General features: G+C 45.9%; 2 protein-coding genes and 1 long non-coding RNA gene across 3 annotated transcripts in view; all 3 read left to right on the top strand.

The window, feature by feature from the left end:
- LOC119878242 (adenylate cyclase type 1-like) overlaps window positions 1–22,068 on the top strand; it is a 342,212-nt gene that overhangs the window by 239,706 nt on the left and 80,438 nt on the right.
- Window positions 532–12,717, top strand: LOC119878239. Its single transcript, XR_005386716.1, has 3 exons — window positions 532–595; window positions 5,250–5,326; window positions 11,035–12,717. It is a non-coding gene; the product is annotated as an uncharacterized LOC119878239 (long non-coding RNA).
- LOC119878232 (integrator complex subunit 4-like) lies at window positions 7,412–11,005 on the top strand. The gene is given in 6 exon segments (XM_038588915.1): window positions 7,412–7,432; window positions 7,434–9,296; window positions 9,299–9,730; window positions 9,732–9,876; window positions 9,879–10,081; window positions 10,083–11,005. Coding segments are annotated over 6 exon segments (2,901 nt in total). The 3' UTR covers window positions 10,320–11,005.

A 22,068-nucleotide genomic window follows, 5' to 3' on the forward strand; every position in this document is an offset into this window, starting at 1 on the left:
ATGGGATTGACCCCTTCCTCGATGACCCTTTCCTCGGTCTTATTGTTCACGTACAGAAAGGCCACTGGTTTCTGGGCCCTGAGTTTGTATCCCGCCACACTGCCGAACTTGCTGTAGGAGTTCCAGCAATCTTGGGGTGGAGTCTTTTGGGTTTTCTCGGTACGGTATCATGTCATCGGTGAAGAGGGAGAGTTTGATTTTCCTTTGTGGGTTTGAATGCCTTTTATTTCTTCTCGTTGCCTGATTGCTGAGGCCATGGCGTCTCATACTATGTTGAGAATAGCAACGGTGAGAGTGGACATCCCCGTCTCATGCCTGGTCTTCGGGGAAAGGCTCCCGGTGTTTCCCCATTGGGAATGATAATTTGGCAGGGGCTTGTCGAAGATGGCTTTGAAGATGCTGAGGGAGTTTCCCTCTATCTCTATACTCTGAAGCGTTTGGATCAGGAATGGATTTTGTCAAATGCTTTCTCTGCGTCTCTTGAGAGTATCATCTGGTTCTTGTTTTTTCTCTTGCAGATCTGATCAGTCACACGGAGTGCTTGCCGAGTGTTGAACCCGCCTTGCGTCCCGGGGATAAATGCCACCTGGTCACGGTGAGTAACTTCTCAATGTACCGTTGGATACTGTTGGCTTGTATCTCGTTGAGGACGTTTGCATCCGTGTTCATCGGGACATCGCAGTATAATTCTCCTTTTGGGTGGAGTGGAGTCTTTGTCTGCTTTTGGACATAAGGTGATGCTGGCCTCCAAGAACGAGTTTGGAAGCATTCCATCTCTTGTCTATCTTTCGGAACCGCTTGAGTAGAAATAGGTACGGTTTCTTCTTTAAACGTTTGATAGCATTCCCCAGGGAAGCCATCCGGCCCTGGGCTTTTGTGTCTCGGGAGGTCTTTGATGATGACTGCTTCAGTTTCCTCCCTGGATATTGGCCTGTTCGGGTTTTCTGTGTCTTCCTGTTCCGGTTTTGGTAGTTTGTGGTTTTCCGGAAATGCGTCCGTTTTTTCTCGATTGCACAATTTACTGGTGTACAGCTGCTCAGGATGAGTTTTTAAGATCGTTTGTATTTCCTTGGTGGTGATGGTGATCTCTCGTTTCTCATTCATGATTTTATTAAATGGAGTCTTTTCTCTCTTGTTTTTATAAGGCTGGCTTAATGGTTTTTCTTTCTCTTACTGGTTCCTTCAAAGATCCACGTCCTGGTTTGGTGGATGTGTTTCCCCAGTTCCTCTGCTCTCTATTTCATGGAGTTCTGCTCGAATTTTTATTAACCGTCATCTTCTGCTGGGTGAAGGTTTCATTTGCCGTTCCTTCTCCAGCTTCTTTAGGTGCAAGGTTAGCTTGTGTATTTGAGTTCTTTCCAACGTTTGGATGGACGCTTGCATTGCGATGTATTTGCCCCTCGGGACCGCTTTTGCCGTGTCCTAAAGATTTTGGACGGTTGGTTGTTATCTTCATTCTCATTGGTTTCCGTGAATCTTTCTAAGTCTTCTGTCATTTCCTGGTTGACCCTTTGAACTTTTATCAGGATGGTCGTTAACCTGCACGTGTTTGAAATCCTCCCAGACTTCTTCTTGTGGTTGAGTGGTTGAGTTCTAGTTTCAAAACATCGTGGTCCAAAAATATGCAGGGGTCGATCCCAGTGTTTTGGTATAGGTCACGACCTGATTTGTGGCCCAGGATGTGGTCTGTTCTGGAGAAGGTTCCGTGTGCACTTGAAAAGAATGTGAATTCAGTTGCATTTGGATGTAAAGTTCTGTAAATATCTGTGAGATCCTTGTGGTACACTGCATCCTTTCATGCGCTTGTTTCTTTGGAGATGTTGTGTCTGGAAGATCTATCCATTGTAGAAAGCGCCGTATTCGAGTCTCCAAGTCAAAGTGTCTTATTACTACCTAAGTATGTCTTAACTTTGGTTACTAATTACTTGATATCCTTGGCAGCTCCCACATTTGGGGCATAGATATCCATGATTGTTAGGTCGTCTTGTTGGACAGATCCTTTAAGTACGATCTAGTGACTCTTTCAGGTTTCCCACATGGAGTGTCATGTCCTCTGTGAAAGGTGAGAGTTTGACTTCTTGGCTGATCGGGATGCCTTTTCTCTCTGTTTCGGAATCTCACTACGAAAGCTGGGACCGCTACTACTGACACCCTGTCGTGTTCCTGACCGTAAGGTAAAAGCTCCAGGATTTTCCCAATGAAGAGGACGTTCCCCCTGGGTCTTTGGTAGATGGCTTTTATGATAATTGAGGTTTGTTCCCGGTATCCATGCCTGGCGGAAGGTTTTTATCATGAAAGGACGTTCCATTTCGTCAAATGCTTTTTCTGCGTCTATTGAGAGAATGCTCCGGCCCCTGTCCTTTCTTTCATTAATGTGGAGAGGGAAGGAGAGAAAGAGAGACACAGGCAGGGGGACACAGACAGGGAGGGAGAGATCGGGATGGGGGAGAGACAGCGAGGGAGAGACATAGAGATGGCGAGGGAGAGACCGAGACGAGGAGGGAGACCGAGGGAGGGATTGAAGGAGGGAAGGAGGGAAGGAGGGAGGGAGGGAGGGACAGACACGGAAGTAGAGTCCAAGAGACAGGGAGGGAGAGACAGAGACAGTGAGGGAGACCCCTAGAGACAGGGAGGGACACACCGAGAGACAGTGAGGAAGGTAGAGACAGTGAGACCCAGAGACGGGAAGGGAGACCGAGACACAGTGAGGGAGACACAGAGAATGGATGGAGAGAGAACGAGATAGGGAGGGAGAGACCGAAGGACAGGGAGTGAGAGACACGGAGGGAGACACAGAGAGACTGGCAGAGAGATAGAGATGGGGAGAGAGACAGAGACACACACTGGGGAGAGCCAGCGAGACAGGGAGCGAGACTCAGAGAGAGGGAGGGACAGAGCCAGACAGGGAGGAGAGACCAAGATGGGGTGGCGGGGAGAGACAGACACAGACACAGGAAAGAGAGTCAGAGAGACAGAGGGGATGGAGAGAGAGAGAGACCGTGAGGCAGAGACAGAAAGACAGGGAAACAGGTAGGGAGATGCGGGGAGACTGGGAGGGAGAGACCAAGACACAGAGAGGGAGACACAGAGACAAGGAGGGTGAGATCTAGACAGCGTGGGAGAGATAGGGAGGGAGACCCAGAGATAGGGAGGGAGAGACATAAAGGGAGGGACAAACCCAGAGACAGGGAGGGAGAGACCGAGAGACAAAGGGCTGCGCGGGGGAGGAGTGGTGGGACCTGTTCGCGGAGGGGGCTGGCGGTGTGGCCTCCTACGGGTCAGGTCTCCTCCGGGCGGCTCAGAGAGGATGCGAGGCCCCTCCACCGGGGCTCAGGGAGGGTGCCGAGCCCATCCGCGTACGCTCAGAGGGGTTTGGATGCAGGCACCGTCCAGCGTCAGGGCACGGCTTTGGGGCGGTGGCTTGAGGGCCTGGGTGTCTGGGCTCAAGCAGCGCCCCCAAGGCCCTTGGCTCTTCCTCCTCCCCGCTGCTCCCCTTTCCCCCTCCACCCCTGACCCCCTTCCCCCTCCCCCCTTCAGCCCCTTCCCCACTTCTCCCCTTCCCCCATTCTCAAGCTCCCCAGGCTCGCCAGGAGCACGCCCGCCCCGCCCCCCCCTTGGTCCCTATCAGGTGAGTATGGCAATTTCTGAAACTTTTGAATTTTGAAAGCATTCCCCTTTCTCCACATCCTCTCCAACATATGTTGTGTCCTGTCTGGTTCTTGTTCCCCATTCTCACCGGTGTGAGGTGGTATCTCATTGTGCTTTTGCTCTGTATTTCCCTGCCGGCCGGCGATGCAGAGCATCGTCTCGTGTGCTTGTTGGCCACGTCTGTGTCTTCCTGTGTGACGTTTCTGTTCATGTCTTTTGCCCATTTCAGGGTGGCACTCTTGGTTTCTTTGCTGTTGAGTTGAATAAGTTCTTTAGAGATCTTGGATAACTGGCCCTTTATCGGACGGGTCATTTGCACATATCTTCTTCCATTCTGGAGGTTTGTCTTTTAGTTTTCTTGAGCGTTTCTTTTGCTCTGTGGAAGCTTCTCATATTGACGAAGTCCCAGTGATTCGTTTTGGCTCTGTTTCCCTGGCCTTCATGGATGTATCTTGCAAGAAGTTGCTGTGGCCCACTTCAAGGAGGGTGTTGTTGCCTGTGTTCTCCCCTAGGAGTTTGATGGAATCTTGTCTCCCATTTAGATCTTTCATCCATTTTGAGTTTCTCTTTGTGTCCGGTGGTGTGAGAGAACGGTCCAGTTTCACTCCTCTGCGTGTGGCTGTCCAACGTGCCCAGCAGCCTTTAGTGAAGAGACTGTCTTTTTTTCAGCGGATGGTCTTTCCTGCTTGGTCGAATGTACGGTCTTGACGGTTGAGTTGAGGGTCCACTTCTGGATTTGTCTCTTCTGTCCCATTGATCTGTGTGTCTGTTTTTTGTGCCAGTACCACACCGTCTTGATGAGCACAGCTTTGTAGCACGACCTGAAGTCCGGCATTGTGATGCCGCCAGCTGTGGTTTTCTTTTCTCATATTGCCCTGGGCATTCGGGGTCTTTTCTGATGATTCCACACGAATCTTCCGATGATTTGTTCCAGCTCTCTGAAGAGAGCCCGTGGTATTTCTGATGATAGGGATCGCGTTCGATGTGTAAATTGCCCTGGGTCACGTGGACATTTTCCCAAATATATATGAATTCTTCCAATCCAGGAGCACGGAATGGTTTTCCATCTCTTTGTGTCTTCCTCAATTTCTTTCAGACGTGTTCCGTGGTTTGTCGGGTAGAGATCCTTTATCTCTCTGGTTAGGTGTATTGCTAGGTATCTCATGCTTTTGGGTGCAATTGTCACTGGGACCGACTCCTTCATTTCTCTTTCTTCAGTCTCATCGTTGGCGTATAGAGAGGCCAGTGATTTCTGGGCATTGATTGGGTATCCTGCCACGCTGCCAAATTTGCTGTATGATTTCTGGCAATCTTGGGGTGGAGTCTTTTGGGTTTTCCAGGTACTCTATCATGTCATTGGAAGAGGGAGAGTTTGACTACTTCTTTGCCGATGTGAATGCCTTTTATTTCTTTCTGTCGCTTGATTGCTGAGGCCATGCCGTGGGTTTTCCTTTCCATCGATGGCTCTGGAGATGCTGGGGAACGTTCCCTCTTTGCCTGTACTCTGAAGCATTTGGATCAGGAATGGATGCCGTATTTTGTCAAATGCTTTCTCTGCATCTGTTGAGAGGATCTTCTGGTTCTTGTTTTTTCTCTTGCAGATCTGATCAGTCACACGGAGTGTTTGCCGAGTGTTGAACCAGTCTTGCGTCCCGGGGATAAATGCCACCTGGTCACGGTGAGTAACTTTTCAATGTACCATTGGATGCTATTCACTCGTATCTTGTTGAGAACGTTTGCATCCGTGTTCATCGGGGACATCGGTCTATAACACTCCTTTTTGGTGGGGTGGGGTCTTTGTCTGCTTCTGGACTTCAGGTGATGCTGGCCTCATAGAACGAGTTTGGAAGTATTCCATCTCCAGAAGCTTCAGGTGGCCTCACTGTAGTCTTTGTGGCGGGCTCTTGTTTTGGTTCAGGATGTAGCTCAGTGGCCAGAGACGTTCGCTCCACTGAGGCAGGTGGCTGCTCCGGCATGTGCGGGAACCCGATAGCATGCACCTGGGCGTGCTCTTCCTCCAGGGTGACCTTGGGTACAGGTAGCTCTTGCATGTCGGAACAGTGAGTCAGAGGTGTTACCACCACGTGCATTGGTTTGGTCTCAGCAGCTGGCTTCTCGGCTCGAGCCGTGACCAGCTCGATCACCTCTGGCTCTGAAGCTTTAGCAGTCCCCAAGGTAGGAGCTGGGGCCGGTTGTTGAGGTGGTTCAGGATACTGCACAGGGGCAGACACTAGTTGCTCCCCTGAGCTGGGTGGCCGCTCCGGCATGTGGCGGACCCTGATAGCATGCGCCGGGACATGATGTCCACAAGGGTGGCCAAGATTGCAGGTGGGTCCTCCTTGTCGGGAGAGTGAATCAGAGGCGTGACCACCTGGTGCATTGGCTTGGCCTCAGCAGCTCCATCTGCGCTCTGGCCAAGCACTCAGCACCGACAACCCTGCCCAGCTCGATCACCGCAGGCCCAGAAGCTTCATCAGGCCCCACCTATGGAGCTGGGGTGGGCTGCTGCCGTGGTTCATGATGTTGCTCAGGGGCCGAAGCTGGTTGCTGCACTGAGGCAGGTGACTCCTTTGGCATGGCATGCCGGGGACATTGATAGTGGGTGCCCGGGGGAGCTCTTCTTGCAGGGTGGCCAAGTGTGCAGGTGGCTCCTCCAGGTCGGGACAGTGAATCAGACGTGTGACTGCCCTGTAAATTGGCTTGGCCTCAGCAGCTGGCGTCTCGGCTCGGGCCAAGGACTCAGCACCAACTGCCATGCCCGGATCGAACTGCTCAGGCCCATAAGCTTCAGCTCGCCCCAGTGTAGTAGCTCTGGCGGGCTCTTGATTTCATTTAGGATGTTGCTCAGTGCCCGAAGTCGGTTGCTCCACTGAGGCAGGTGGCTGCTCCGTCATGTGGGGGATCCCGATAGCATGCCCCTTGGCGTGCTCTTCTTCCAGGGTGGCCGTGGGTACAGGTACTTTTTCACATTTGAAATACCTTATTGCCTATTTGCTTATGTTAAAAAAATAACTGTGTCCAAGACTTAAAGATTCTTATTTACTGATGCATTTAAATCTTTCTCATAATGATCTACGGCATTTAATGTAGTAGGGAAATTGTTCATATCGGTGCCTCCGGCAGCTTTTCCTTCTGTACTTGTGGTGTTCCTGTTTATATCATTCGGATATCTTTTGAAAAACAAAGACATTCTTTAGAAGCCTGAAGATTCACCTGGTGTTTTTTTTTTTTTTTTTTTTTTTTTTTAGTGTCATACATTTCCATTTATTGGACCTACTGAATACATCAGTTAAATGTTTGCTTATTTTACATAAAGCGCCCGTTTTCTTTTTCTTGAATTTTTAATTTTTTATTGGAGTTCAGTTTGTCCACATATAGCGCAACACCCAGTGCTCATCCCGCCAAGAGCCCCCCTCATTGCCCATCACCCAGTCACCCCACCCCCTCCACCCACTTCCCCTTCCACTACCCCTTGTTTGTTTCCCAGAGTTAGGTGTCTCCTGTTTTGTCACCCTCACTGATACTTTCACTCATTTTCTCTGCTTTGCCTTTATTCCCTTTCACTAATTTTTATATCTCCCAAATGAATGAGACCATATAATGTCTGTCCTTTTCCGATTGACTGTTTTCACTCAGCATAATAGCCGGGACAGCTGCACCCCAATGTTTCTAGCAGCAATGTCCACAATAGGCAAACTGTGGAAGGAGTCTCGGTCTCCATCGAAAGATGATGGATTAAGAAGCTGTGGTGTGGCGGGCAGTCATGGCGGCTCACCTAAAGAAACCGAGTGTGCGAGGAATTCACTAAGGTGGTCCAGCAACAACAGGAGGAAATTGCAACCAAGAAACTGCGATTGACAAAACCAAGTAAATCTGCAGCACTCCACGTAGATCGCTGTAAAGCTCCCTCCCCAGCGGATGCTTTGCAGTATCTACTCCAGTTTGCCAGAAAGCCTTTTGAAGCAGAAAGTGAGGAAGGAGTAGTCAGGATTCTCTTGGAACATTGTTACAAGGAGAGTGATCCATCTGTGAGACTGAAAATTGCCTCATTGTTGGGTTTATTATCAAAGACTGCAGGGTTTTCACCAGACTGCATTATGGATGATGCCATTAACATCCTGCAGAATGAAAAGTTTCATCACGTCCTTGCTCAACTGTTGGACACCTTGCTTGCAATTGGCACCAAACTCCCAGAGAATCAAGCTATCCACATGGGATTAGTTGATGTAGCCTGCAAGCACCTCACAGATACATCTCCTGGTGTAAGAAATAAGTGCCTGCAATTACTTGGCAATCTTGGCTCTTTGGAGACAAGTGTCACAAAAGATGGAGAAGGCCTAGCTCTCAGAGATGTCCAGAAGATTATAGGGGATTACTTCAGTGACCAAGACCCATGTGTCAGAAGAGCGGCTATAAAAGCCATGTTGCAGCTTCATGAAAGAGGACTGAAATTACACCAAGCAATTTATAATCAGGCCTCTAAATTGTTGTCGGATGACTGTGAACAAGTGCGCAGTGCTGCAGTCCAACTTACCTGGGCTATCAGTCAGCTCTATCCTGAAAGCACTGTCCCCATTCCTTCTTCTAATGAAGAAATTCGCTTAGTTGATGATGCATTTGGAGCAATTTGTCCCATGGTCAGTGATGGCTCCTGGGTGGTTCGAGTTCAGGCTGCAAAGCTATTGGGCTCGATGGAACAAGTCAGTTTTCACTTCTTGGAGCAGACGCTCGACAAGAAGCTCATGTCAGATCTCAGGAGAAAACGCACTACACATGATCGTACCGAGGAACTTTACAGGTCAGGAGAGTTAACCAGTGGCTGAATGTGGGGAGGTGATGCTCCCAAAGAAGAAATAGATACAGGAGCTGTGAACTTGATGGAGTCAGGAGCTTGTGGAGCCTTTGTTCCTGGATTGGAAGATGAGATGTATGAGGTCCGCATTGCTACTTTGGAGGCTCTCTGCATGCTGGCCCAATCTTCACCTTCTTTTGCGGAGAAGTGCCGCCCTGATTTCCTGGTGGACATGTTTAATGATGAAATTGAGGAAGTACGTCTGCAGTCCATACACAGCATGAGAAAAATTTCTAATAATATCACCCTCCGAGAGGATCAGCTTGGCAGTGTCCTGGCTGTGTTAGAGGATCGTCCAGAGATATTCGAGAGGCTGGCTCTTCACGAACTTTTATGCTGTACTAATGTTTCGACTAAAGAAGGGATTCATCTCGCACTGGCGGAGCTGCTGAAAAATTTAACCAAGTACTCTACTGATAGGGACTCTATATGGAAGTGCTTGAAGTTTCTGGGAAGTCGGCATCCAACCCTGGTGCTTCCCTTGGTGCCAGAGCGCCTGAGCACCCATCCATTTTTTGACCCAGCTGAACCAGACATGGATGACCCAGCTTACATTGCAGTTTTGGTTCTTATTTTTAATGCTGCTACAACCTGTCCAACAATGCCAGCACTATTCTCAGATCATACCTTCAGGCATTATGCCTACCTCCGAGACAGTCTTTCTCATCTTGTTCCTGCCTTAAGGTTATCAGGTAGAGAACTAGTGTCATCGGCCGTTTCTCCCGGTATTGCGCCCCATGAAGACCCGTCCCATCAGTTCCTGCAGCAGAGCCCTGAAAGGGTGTACAGTCTCCAGAGCACCGGGACCCTCAGGGAACCCAGAAGCTGCTGGAGTTCACCATCCGGGATCTGCAAAGACTTAGAGAACTTCAGTCTGAACTAGCAGGAGTTGCTGACTTCTCGGCTACCTATCTTTGGTGTCAGCTTCTTCTCATCAAGGCCTTGCAAGGAAAGCTGTGGAATGTGGCTGCCCCTTTATATTTGAAGCAGAGTGACTTGGCCTCCGCAGCAGCAAAACAGATCATGGAAGAGACCTACAAAATGGAGTTCATGTACAGTGGTGTGGAGGAGAAACAGGTGGTGATTATACATCCCATGAGGCTGCAGGCCAAAGCCTTGCAACTTACAGTAACAGCACGGACTACTCGAGGAGTTGACCCCTTATTTGGGATGTGTGAAAACTTTTTACAGGAAGTGGACTTTTTTCAGAGGTGTTTTATTGCTGATTTGCCCCCACCTACAGGACAGCTTTGTGGACAAACTTCTTGACCTTATGCCCCGACTCATGACATCCAAGCCTGTGGAAGTGGTCAAAATTAGACAGACCATGCTGAGGCAGAGTACCTCCTTGCACCTCCCCCTTCCAGAGCAGATCCACATACTTCAGCCACCATCATTGAGCCAGCAGGCGAGTCAGGCAACCCTTTGCGGTTTACGTCTGGATTGGTTGTGGCCCTGGATGTCGATGCGACCCTGGAACATGTGCAGGACCCTGAGAGTGCTGTGAAGGTCCAGGTCTTCTATCCAGATGGCCAGGCTCAGATGATTCATCCTAAGCCGGCAGACTTGAGGAATCCTGGCCCACCCAGGGCGCCACCGGCTTATCACTCAGGTGTACCTCTCCCATACTGCCTGGATAGAACCATGCCAGGTGGAAGTGAGGCTGCTACTGGCCTACAACTCCAATTCCCGCATTTCAAAATCCCCCTGGATTGAAGGTGGCGACGTGTTCCCCCAGGTGGAAACCAGCATGGAGGGCACCGTTCCCTTCAGCAAGTCTGTGAACGTTTACATAATGCCCAAATCCGCAAGGTGCTGAGTCACAGCATTGTGTAGAGCTGAAGCTGAGAAAGACCTTCTTAGGTAGCAGAGTGAGCCCGAAGCCTAGAGCACTTCACCTGGAGCCGGCGTATGGGCATGAGCACCATCACCCTTCTCGTCTCATCTGGAATCATACACAAAATAAATTAATTTGCATTAAAAAATCAAAAACCTTCAAGTCCACACCTCTTCCTTCCCTGACTCCCCCTACCACCTCTATAAAGTTGAGAAAACAACAACAACAACAACAACAGAAGAAGGTGTGGTCTTACAGCTTACAATGGAATATTAGTCAGCCATTAGAAACGACAAACGCCGTGAAAGGAGAGTGACGTTTGGTTGTACTTGTTGGGTTCATGTTGTCGTACGTTTGTGTGCAGCCATTCAGCAGTGCTCGGTATGTACCAGATCATCTACTAAGGAGGGTCTTTTACTCAAAACCAGGAAAGAGGAGAGAGAAAGAACTAGTTTCGAGAGCTTTTTGATTGGGAAAAAGCATTCCAAAAATCACGATTTTCATTATACAGTAAGGGAGTAGCTTCCTTTCTGTGTTCATTCTCGTGAGGATTAACGATAGAGGGTGTCCTGTGAAATGAAGACCACTTTGTATTCCAATTTACTTCCTGGAATTTCTTAATTGTTTCCGTTTTTGAGTTTTAGCTGACATTCAAAAACTGAAAAACTTCTGGCTCATAACTTTGTTGCATTTCTAGGTCCCTGCAGCAAGAAAAGGAAATCGTCCTTAGGACTAGAAGTCTAAGTGAGTCCTAAAGTATTGGAAGAAAATTCTAAAATATACATTGAGGTTCTACCAGGAAAAGATTGAGTTTAAACAAAAGAGCCTGAGCTAATTCTTCCAGAAGGTTTGTTACCTTGAATTCAGAGCCCTTTTACGAGTATATTAGAAAAATAAGTACTCCCACAGTGTCAGTCGATTCATGTATTAATGAGATGAGAGCTAACATTAATGAAACTAACTCTAAAGTAGTTGACTGCCAAGCTGATTGTTAAATTGGTTATTATGGAAACAGGAGAACCAACTCACACACTTAGAAATGAGGTCCCAGACTGGAAGCACTGGGAAATGTAGCTGCTCATAATCTAAGTTAAATAATTCCTTGACAATCTGAGTAGATCTATATCAACGTGGCTGTCTTATATGTAATTTAGGGTGTTTAGTAGGAAATTATCGAATGGACTTCATGATTCCCTAGAGCTTATTTTTGAGAGGTGCTAGTGAATCAGGAGGGGAAAAAATGAATGCTCAAAAAAGTCCTATTTCCATCTTACACATTTGGGGAAACTGTAAGAATATGTCCAAAGAATCTTGGTCTTCAATAGTTTTATATACAGTAATAACTAACAGCATAAAATAGCACTTATTTAGATAGAATTGATGGTAGACATGGCAGTACTACATCCTTTTTTACAATGTCTGAGCGTTTGTAGTACTTCAGACCTTTCCATCAGGCATCAACATTAAATATTGAATACCTCTAGAGAGTGTGAAAATAATTTTGTCTTTGGAAGTAGTTAACGTGAAGTTTTTCCGTGTGTCCCATTGGACTTTTCTAGTGATGATCCTCCTAGGATGCTTTATCAGTAGGTGTCTGGATTTTATGGACTAAAAAACTGATATTTTTTTTTACAGTTGAAATCTGTAAATCATCTTTATACTTAATTTTCTATGTCCTTTCATAGCAAAAAGTAAGCAAAATATGCCAAGACAAACCTTGAGCATAACCGTTGAGGAACAAGAACTGTCGGAGATCTATGTGTGTGTATCTGTAGGTACATCCATGCATACATGGCAAGATTTAACAGAAATCATAATCCCGACATCATCTGTGGTTAATGTCACAGCTCTTTTCTGTCGTCAGCCTCTGTTTTTCTCTTTGGGCGTTTGTTGAAAAATACTCGGCCTCATGTCTTTAGCTCTGAGCCTTTAACTGTAATCCTTGAATTCTTAATTTCAGTTCAGAAACCCTAGTCTTAGAACTCATGAGTCTCCAGATTTCCATGACTGTCACCAAAAGTTGAAAATCCTATAGGTTTGCCCGTTTTTTTCTTTTTTAAACTAAAGACTTCAAAGAAAGAAAAGAAAAAAAAAATGCTTCTTTCTGTCTTGACAAACATGAGGAAGAAACTGCAATCAGGAATACAGGTGGAAGCAACTCCTTCCGTAGCCTCCCCTTGTACCTTTAAAAGAGCTTTGTCATGTGGTTAATGATGGAGAAAGTTGACAACATGCATTGTATATGTCTGCTGTCCGCAGAGTGTATTGTGTGACCATATTTTTTTCCCAGTCATTGAAAGGATTCTCCCAGTGTGATACTCTTAATTTAAAAAGTGTTTTTTTTCTCCTTTAAAATAGTCATCATTTGGAACTGGAGGGTATGACGCTGAGTGAAGTACGTCATTCGGAGAAGGACAAACATTGTAATGTCTCATTCATTTGGGGCATATAAAAATAGTGAAAAGGAAGAAAGGGGAAAGGAGAAAAAATGAGCGGGAAATATCAGAAAGGGAGACAGAACGTGAGAGACTCCTTACTCTGGAAAACGAACAAGGGGTGGAAGAAAAGGAGATGGGGTGGGGGTGTGGGGTGACTGGGTGACGAGCATTGAGCGGGGGGCACTTGATGGGATGAGCGCTGGGTGTTATGCTATATGTTGGCAAACTGAACTCCAATAAAAAAAATCATCATTATTTTATGACATTTATAAAATGCAGTAAATATAAGGAAACCATCCTGAGAGGCAGGATGCCTCTCTCATTTGGCCATCTTTTTAACATGTTCTACTTATTTTCCTCCCTTATTATTTAAGGCTTTTTTGTATGTATGCACTGACTTTTTTTATCAGCTATAGTTTTGAGGCATAAGCTCTTCAATTTATAGGTGCTGTATCTTTTATAGTCATAAGTTCATTGGTTTCTAGAAAATCACATTTGCTTCCATGTATCCATTAGAGTGCAACAATACTGAACTCCTATGGGATTTTTCACTGATGAAAGTTGTTTTTATACTTACCTGTTGTATTGAAGCAGGTCTGAAGGCCAGGAAGAAAGCTGATTGGTGATCTGAATTGCAAAATGTTGAGAACTGACCAGGGGGTTGTCATGGTGCCTGATGACTCTTTGTGTGTGTGTGTGTGTGTGTGTGTGTGTGTGTGTGCGCGCGCCTAATGACTCTTAAGTACAAAGGAAGTAGAGGGGGAGGTAGGAGGGTAGCAGGACTTAACCTAGGAGAAGCTGATAGATAGATGTCAGGATTTTCGAGGAAGAGGAGCTGGGCAGGAAGGGATTCTAAGGAAGGAGTGTGAGGAGGAGAACCCATCCAGGCTGCAAGAGAGGAGTGGGGCGGTCCGTGGATAGAGGAGGTGCCATCGGTTCCCATCCCCGCTACTGTGGAGGGGAAGCTGGCCCCCGAGTAGGAAGGCACAATGGAGTCGGTCGCCCCCGTGTCCAACAGGAAAGAGATGGGCTTCCCCGCTCCCTGGAGCAGGACCCTGGGCTTGGCCTGGGTTAGGGGGTGTCCGAGTCTGGGCCCCGTCAGTCATCGTCCAGTCCGAGTAGTTGAAAGGCTGGACTTCCCGGCTCAGGGTTTCCTCCGTGTGGAGGCGCCGAGGATCCCCCGAGTCCCGGGCAGGCGGATTTCCAGGGGCCCATCGTTGGACATTGAGGGCATTGCCGCGTTGGACTCCTTGGGATTGGGACATCGACGGGCTCATTGTCCCTCGGTGCCGCATCTGAAGCAGGCCCCAGGCGGGGTTCGGTCGGTTCCCCCTTTCTGCGGGCTCGCGGAGCCCGCCGGCCGCAGGGCTGCCACTGAGGCTTGGGTCTGGAGTTGGACCTTCTGCTGGAGCCTGGCCTGCCTCTGAAGTTCAGCCACTTCCTCTCGGGTGTTAAGGACTTTAAATGCCATTTTCACCAGGTGGGGCATGGGAGTTTGAGGACCCTCCTCGGTCTTCTTTAGTTTTCTGCGGATATCGGAGGAGGACTGATACACCACTGCAGTGGTAATCCACGTTAGCGCATCTGTAACGACCAGTAGGGGGGATCAAGGTGAGACTGTGGAACAGTCTGCGTGGGTAAAACATGACTCATGATGCTGGGAGTGGCATGCACACGAAGATTTTCTTACCCTTTAAGTTTTGTGGCAGAAGTCTCTCTTTTTATTCAAGTCTGACTCCTAAAACACAAACCAGTACGTAAATTTCTCATGAGAAACTTTCCATGAAATGGTATAAGGAAAGAGGTCTTACAGGTGTTTCTTCCGCAAGTTCTGAAGTTCTGCGTTTTCAAGTGTGACCTTTGGTGGTTGATTTTTCTTCTGTTTTCCTTATGAGGAGAACATTTTTGAAGGAGACTGCATGATTCAGAGCTGTTTTATGAAAGTTCCTTAAGAACGACAAAATGAAAAGAAGGACACCATTTCCTGTAGCTTCCCTCTGAGGGACACAACCCCTCTGTCTCTGGCTTGTGCCGCTTCCACGGCGCACTCCTGCAAGGATGGGAGCTTGCTGTCTTGTCGCTGGTCTGGGGTGGGATTAGGGATGACCCACGGGTGAAGGTGACAGCGGGAAAGCTCCCGTAAGGTCTGGTTTTAATCTGCTTCTGAGTTCAACTGTGGAGTCGTGCCGGAACCCAGGTTTTGTTCTCAGCTTTGTTCTAGGGGTTCACTAGCTCATGACAGAGTTCAGGAACTGGTTGAGTAGTAAGGAAGCCGTCTCTGTTGGAAGAAAAGCGTCTTTATGATCTCCTATCTATGGGCTCATTTTCTAACTTAGGAAGCACCGTCAGGGAGTCTTGTGGGCTCTCAACCTTAATTCCGTTTTCATCTAAGAACGACTTTTGCTCTGAAGAGCAGAAGAATGACAGGACGTTTGGAATTTCTGTTTAGATTTACATAGTGTTGCTGCTTTAAAAGCAATTTTTAGTCCTTTACTCGGCCTAATGGTTTTCTTTCATATGGAAATGAATTAAAATCTAGGAATGCAGTTGACATCCAATCATAATGATCATTTGTTAATTAATTCAGTCTATAACACTTGGATCCCTAGGAATTTAGCTGTGGTTTTATGAGTTTTCCCGTATGATTGCCCACAAATGTTTATGTTGACTAAAATTGTAAGTGGTTTAAACTGTTCAAACAAATTACTTAGCAGTTAAACCTCCAGCAAAATTGTAATTCATTTTAAATTTAGCACAGAGGTTTGATGCTCTTTCTGAGCAAAACAACGGGACATAACGGTGAAATACGGAAATTCGGTATTTTGCCTGAACTGTTTCCGACAGGACAAAAACATTCCCAGCACTGGACGTAGCAAAGCCTTCCACTAATGTGAATTAATTTTGTAGCGAAGGATCACTTGGGAGGATTCCTGCTTTTGAGTTTTATCCAGGTTTCATTCTTGAAGCACCCTTTCCATAAATTTGTGTTTTATTCCTAATTTGTCGTACTTCACCTTTTGATATTTAAACAACTCACATGCAGCTAACGGAAGTCATGATAGTATTCGCTTCTCTATCAGGTTATCTCCTGCGATGTTGAGAATTGCAAAGCCAGAGCACATTACAAAGAGTCAGTTGGACTTTGATACCAAAATTGCATTTACGAGGTTCACACTCCTTTGTATTTCACCAGATAGAGACAGCAACAGTGTTCTCAGGTAATGTGTGCTTCAGCCTCCGTGCCAGAATTTATAGTGTCTGGATTTTAATATGTAGTGTTGATCTGTTAACCAAAGTTGTTTAGTTTTGTTTTGTTTTGTCCACAGAGGCATGGACACCTGCCCCTGGTGAGTCTTTACGCTGAGTATACATACTCAGTTGTCGGTATGTATGTATGTATGTCACTTTGAGGTTCTCTCTCGCCAGTGTTACCATTCTTGACAAAAAAAGTCTTTGTGTTTGATGTCCTTTCTCGTTTGTTAGCCAGGGTCTACCAAAACCATTACTTTTTGATGACACTTCAGTTTTGGCCCAGAATGTCACAGTCTGTATTGAATCCGTCATTTCATCGATCCCTCGTGGCTTTTAATTAACTTTAGCAGCATTCGCAGATTTTCTTGCACTAAGGGGAGTCAGAGGAATCAGTCTTTCTCTACATTTTTTAAGTCATTCCATAAAAATATTCCTGTGACGTAACCTGAACTCAAAACGCATTTTCGTCAAAAGGGAGAATTAATCCAGTTTGATGAGCAAGTTTTGAATTCGATATCCTTTGTTTGATACTTGGTCCCGATGCTACATCCCGTCTTTATGTTGTAGTTTTGTGTTCCCGTGCTGGTTTTGCATACGTCCTTGCTCAGAGGTCTGGGGATTAGACTGCATTCTATCCCTGTTTTATGTCAGCTGGTATTTTCATTATTTTCATCTTGCCTGCTTTCAGATTTTCCCCTCCTTCCCCAACTTTTCCAATTGTTGAGGTCTTTTGTCTTTTTTTCTTGCCTGCTTTCTGGGAGTTTTGTTTAGGGGAAATGAACCTCTTGCTTCTTACAATTTATGTTTTCCTAGCCATTACTTAATTTTTTTAGGAAGATGAGCAGTTCAAAAAAAAAAAAAAAAAACAACATGAATATATGTTTTTGTTACTGTGATAGGGGAACATCTTTATCATTTCTTGTCGAAAGCATTCTTCAACCCCGAGCATTTTACATACTAAAATGAATCTGTTGCCTATACGGAATGGAAGCCTAGCGTAGCAGTAAATGTTTCCCTCACAAATTCAGTTTTTTATTGATTGCTAGCCATTTTGATTTCATTTATTAATGACTTTGTCACTGATCAGAAAACTCTGAGGTAGTATTTCTGTTTACTACTTCGGGAAAAGACTAATTAGGACCATTATTTGTAACTCCAACACAGCTTGTTGATTTTCAAGTTCATCGTACCAGAATATGCGCATGCGTGTGTGTTTGCAATCGTATTGATGTTTCAGTGTCTTCCTAAAAATTTACAATGTCTGTAGATAGCTATTTCAACATTTTGTGAGGTCTTATTTTTCTTTGTTCTTTTATTAAAATAACAGCAAGTAAATAGCCCATACTTTTGGTTATGTCCTATAAGAATTTCTGCTTGGAATACTTGGAAAGAATAATGCTAGTGTTATATGAATTTTGTCTTAATCATCAATTATCAACTATTTTTTAAACTATTTTTATCTTGAGTATGATAAATGATCATGTAGTCAAAGACTGTGTAGTTTAAACATATACTGTTCTTCGGTCGATAGTTTATGAGATTCATTTCATAGAACTGTCTTTATGTTTCCATTTTGTGCTCAGTGTCCTTTTGTAGAAATCCAGATTGACTACTTTACACTGTGCATATATTTAGAGCATCACAAATGTGGGCCATCAAAATGATAATTTCATGGTATCGGTGAAACTCTGGATAGAATTTTCTGTCCTATCATCTGTCAGAGCTTTAATTTGTTAACTTTATATTTCCTAAGTGTACTCAGTTATATCCTGACCCGGAAAGGTCGTTGAATATATGACACCTATAAGTACATACCTATCGAAAGTGTAATTAAGATGCACTTTGCCATTTTGACCAAAATGTCATAACAGCAGAGGCACGCCTAAGTCTCTTAGTGGGTTTGTGCTTGATGTATTGAGAGCAGTGTGGTCGAGAGTAACCCACTACTGGTCCCTGAGCCTCCCATGAAAACACATTCTGTACCAGAAGGTGGAGTACCTTTCACTTCTTCTTGACACCTCTTATTTTTTTTAAGATTTTTATTTATTTATCCATAGAGAGACACACACACACACACACACACACACACACACACACACACAGAGGCAGAGACACAGGCAGAGGGAGAAGCAGGCTCCATGCAGAGAGCCCGACCTGGGACTCGATCCAGGATCTCCAGGATCACACCCTGGGCTGCAGGCGGCGCTAAAATGCTGTGCCACCGGGGCTGCCCTCGCTACCTCTTATATGGTGCTACTCACTGCAGAAATGACAGAATGAGCATGGGACTACTCTGTAGGCACAGTGAACATTTCCCAAAGTCTTCAAAGTGCACAGTCCCTTCAGGGTAGTAGACTAGCTGTGTTGTGTTACCTTGGGCCTGTATGTGTCAGTCGGCGGTAAATGACCGAGATCATGTGGTTTTCATCAATATTAACACTTACTGGGGCACCGTTTCTAAAAGGTCAGGAATGACGGAGCGAAACATTTTCCCGAGAATGCTTTATAAGACGCCTTGAAAACATGAAGCAATTTAACCCACTTGATAGAAAGTCTGTGGCTGCTGAGGTAAGGCTGCATGTCCAGAGCGCAGGGCATTGGCAGGAATACGGAGCAGCGGGGCCGCAGTGTGCGCAAGCCCCTTTCGGGGCTGGGGGGCTGGGGTGCCGGGGGCCGGGGGGCCGGGGCCGGCTGAGGATGCGGCTCGGCCTGCATCGCACACCTTCCATCGTGGTCCTCCTTTCTCTTTTGTGGAGAACACTTCTTTGCACACTCGAGTTATTCGTCAATCATCACACATGTGTAGACTGGTCTAGCGATTTTCTGGTAGGAGCTTGTTTTCATATTTAGGCCCTCGGTTTTTATTGAGTCACCATCAGCAGTGATTCGAAAAAATCCTCTCCGTATTTGCAGGGTTGGAGATTTGTTTGAAACCTGACCATCCAATAAGTCGTTCTCTGCATGCCGTGTGACAAATGTGTAGCGTTACCAGCAAAGATCATATTAATTCCTTTAATTAACATGTGACTCGAGAAGTCTCAGATTAATCAGCACATGACTCGTGGTTATTCGTACCCTCGTGGGAGTTTTTTGCCACCAAATGCAAATACCAGGCTAAAAATACTGCTTTGTTTGTACATGGAGCGACTATTCATCGCAATAGTCCTGTACATCTAAGAGAACAGAAAGTAATTAAAATGTTGATCACTATAGTAAATCTCCGCAACGGCCGCTTGTTTGTATTTCATATGTGCTCACGTTTCTGAGAAGTTAGCTCTTGCACAACCACCTACCATGATTATCTGATATCCTCCAGAAGGTTAGCTGGGTGGTTTCCTATGTTACTTAGGAAAAACTTTCTTTTCGCAATTGACAATGTCAGCATCAATTTAAAGTGTAACACTAAGCACGTGCTTGCTCTCTGAATATCGCCCTCCAGCCACCCTGCCGAGGATCTGGCCGTGACACTTTGAGGAGATCATCGATCCTCACTGTTCACGGCACTTTGCCTGCACACCCGGGCTGCCGGGGCACCTCTGGATCCAGCTGCCGTTGTTTCTGTGACCCAAGGTGCGCTGACCGTAGCAATTTACATTATGTGTGCAAATTAAAAGTTACCTTGCAACAGCAGTTTACTTTAAAAAATGACCTCGTTTTCCCCCATGTTAAAGTTCTGTTATGTTATAGGAGTTGCATTTTTGTATGATGCAAGGATCTTTTTGTAGGACATAGTCACCCGCCATGATGAGGATAGGTTTCTTTTTTCTTTTCATTTGGGCTTAGGTCGGAATCTCCATAAGGAAAATTATCTTATCTTTCATCATCTTGTGCTCTATCGGAATATATATATGTGCTATTTGATTGCATGTTTTCAATTTAATTACATTTTTTTTACCAGATTTAAGTCTAAAATAATTGAACTTGTCATATATTGCTGAAAATCTTTTTCTTTCTGCTCCTAAATTCTCCACTTGAACTGTCACAGTGGTCTGATTTATCCTGTCCTGTTTATAGTTGTAGTGATAGAGAGAAATACCTACTTAACATTTTCAATGCAAATTGTTTTAGTTGCAGACTGCAACATGAGCATACTGTTAAATCTAGCATTATCCGAGTTTTGGATACCATTAGTATCTTTTGTTTTCCTCACAACTTTTTATGTCTGCGATGAGGGAAGGAAAATAGAAAACTTCCAATCATTAACATTTTATGATCCTCTAGGATAGAGACCTGACTTTGGCTGTTCAACCAAAGTTTTGCTGTTCGGGTTTGAACAGTATCAATTGGGAAATGGCCACCCCATTAAAGAGTGTTCCCCCCAGTATTGGTAGAGACAAAGTAAAGTCAGATACACGCTGTATCTGTCATTTTTGTTGCAACTTACTATTGTTCTTCAGTTTCTGATTGTTCATTATTTTAAGGCACATGTGAGCCTTGTGCAAGTACATTGAAGTGTCGTGCTCTTTTGGTGAGAAAATCTTTTGTATTTATCAGAGAGCACATGGATACATACGGTATATAAGATTTTTCTGTTTCTGACGCACTTTTTTTTCTTCCCCTAGAGATGTAGAGCTTTGGGGATCATGAACAGTTTTCATCCTGATTTGTAATGATCTGTTTGTCCGTAGATAGGAAAATGTTATGAAATAATACTAAATATTCCTAAGTAAGATTATACCTTGTAGAGATCAAAGCCCAACATGCATGCAGTTAGATTTTGGTCATCTTCCAGAGCAGTGAGTATGCGTGGTGTACGGTGGCCATAAGCACATGTATTCCGTGTCGGCTGTCTCTTACCTCGGTCTACTTATGTTTTCAGTAGCATGGCTAATGTTCATTATAAAATCTTGATCTTATCCGTGAAAGTCTGTAGTAAATGTATACTTTCAAGTGTTTGACAGCGGCACGATCCGCCAGGCTGGAAAGCTCATTTGACTAATAGGTCGTTGGCCTACTCTTAATTCAGCCTTTTGTCCATCCAGCTGCCTGACCTTGTGTGCATTCCTTTAAATCTCTGTGTCTCATCTGTGCACGCGTGGGATTCCGGGGGAGCTGGAGCTGGGGTCGCAGCCCCGAGTTCCCTGTGTTCCACAGCAGCTGTACTTGCTTGAACAAACCTCCTTGACTCTCCGAGCCTGGTTTCGTGCTCTGAACCCTTGATGTGATCAGATGCAGACTGTCGTGAGGATCAATTGAGGCAATAAATGGAAAGCCCTGTGAGGGGCTTGTGGCGAGGAAAGCTCTGTGTAGGCTTATTAATCTCTAGTACCTGACTTTGAACAACACCATTACTTCCTGATGAAGTACTTCATCAGTACTTCCTAATGGCCGACCTGATGCAGCATCGGCCAAGTTATTTAACCTCTTAAGCTCCATTCACTCAACTACAAATATGGAGAATTACTCTTTCTTCCAGAATTCTTATAAGGAGTGAACTACATGAGGTTAAGTACGTAACATATCACAGCAGAGTGACATCAGGTCTTCCTGTCCTGTCACTGGGTATCACCTCTGCCTCGTGCATTTTCATCTAGTGAAAGCTTCCTGAGGCCCAGCCTCATTTTAAGTTCTGGGGGAGAGTGATGAGCAAGACAGGGACTCTGTATTTCTGGAGCTGACTTCCTTGTGGGGTCTCAGGAAATAGAGGAGTGAGCCAATCAGAAATTTCAGAAAGCAGTGGGTAGTGTGGAGGAATGATGTTGGGTGACAGGCAAGGAAGTGACGAGGGGTAGGGGGAGTCATGGCAGAGGTTAGTGGTTGCAGATAGATCTGTTGCAGAAGGCAGCCCCAGAGCGTTTTGTAAAGACTTTTCTTTGAGATAGGGGTTGAAATGGCAGGGGTCCGGAGCACCCTGGGTGATGGAGGACCCCAGAGCTGTGTGGGGCCCCGCCTGGCCCCTCTCCCGCAGCCCTGTGGCTGCTTCTGCAGCAGAGCTCCTCTTCGCTGGGGACCCGCCGGTCTGGGGTCTCCTGTCCCGGGCCCCCCTGACCACCGGACAGCTGACAGGTGGCCCCCGGGACTCCTATGCCTTTGAGCTCGAG

This window comes from Canis lupus, unplaced genomic scaffold (assembly GCF_011100685.1).
Source record: "Canis lupus familiaris isolate Mischka breed German Shepherd unplaced genomic scaffold, alternate assembly UU_Cfam_GSD_1.0 chrUn_S1282H1459, whole genome shotgun sequence".
Lineage (NCBI taxonomy): Eukaryota > Metazoa > Chordata > Mammalia > Carnivora > Canidae > Canis > Canis lupus.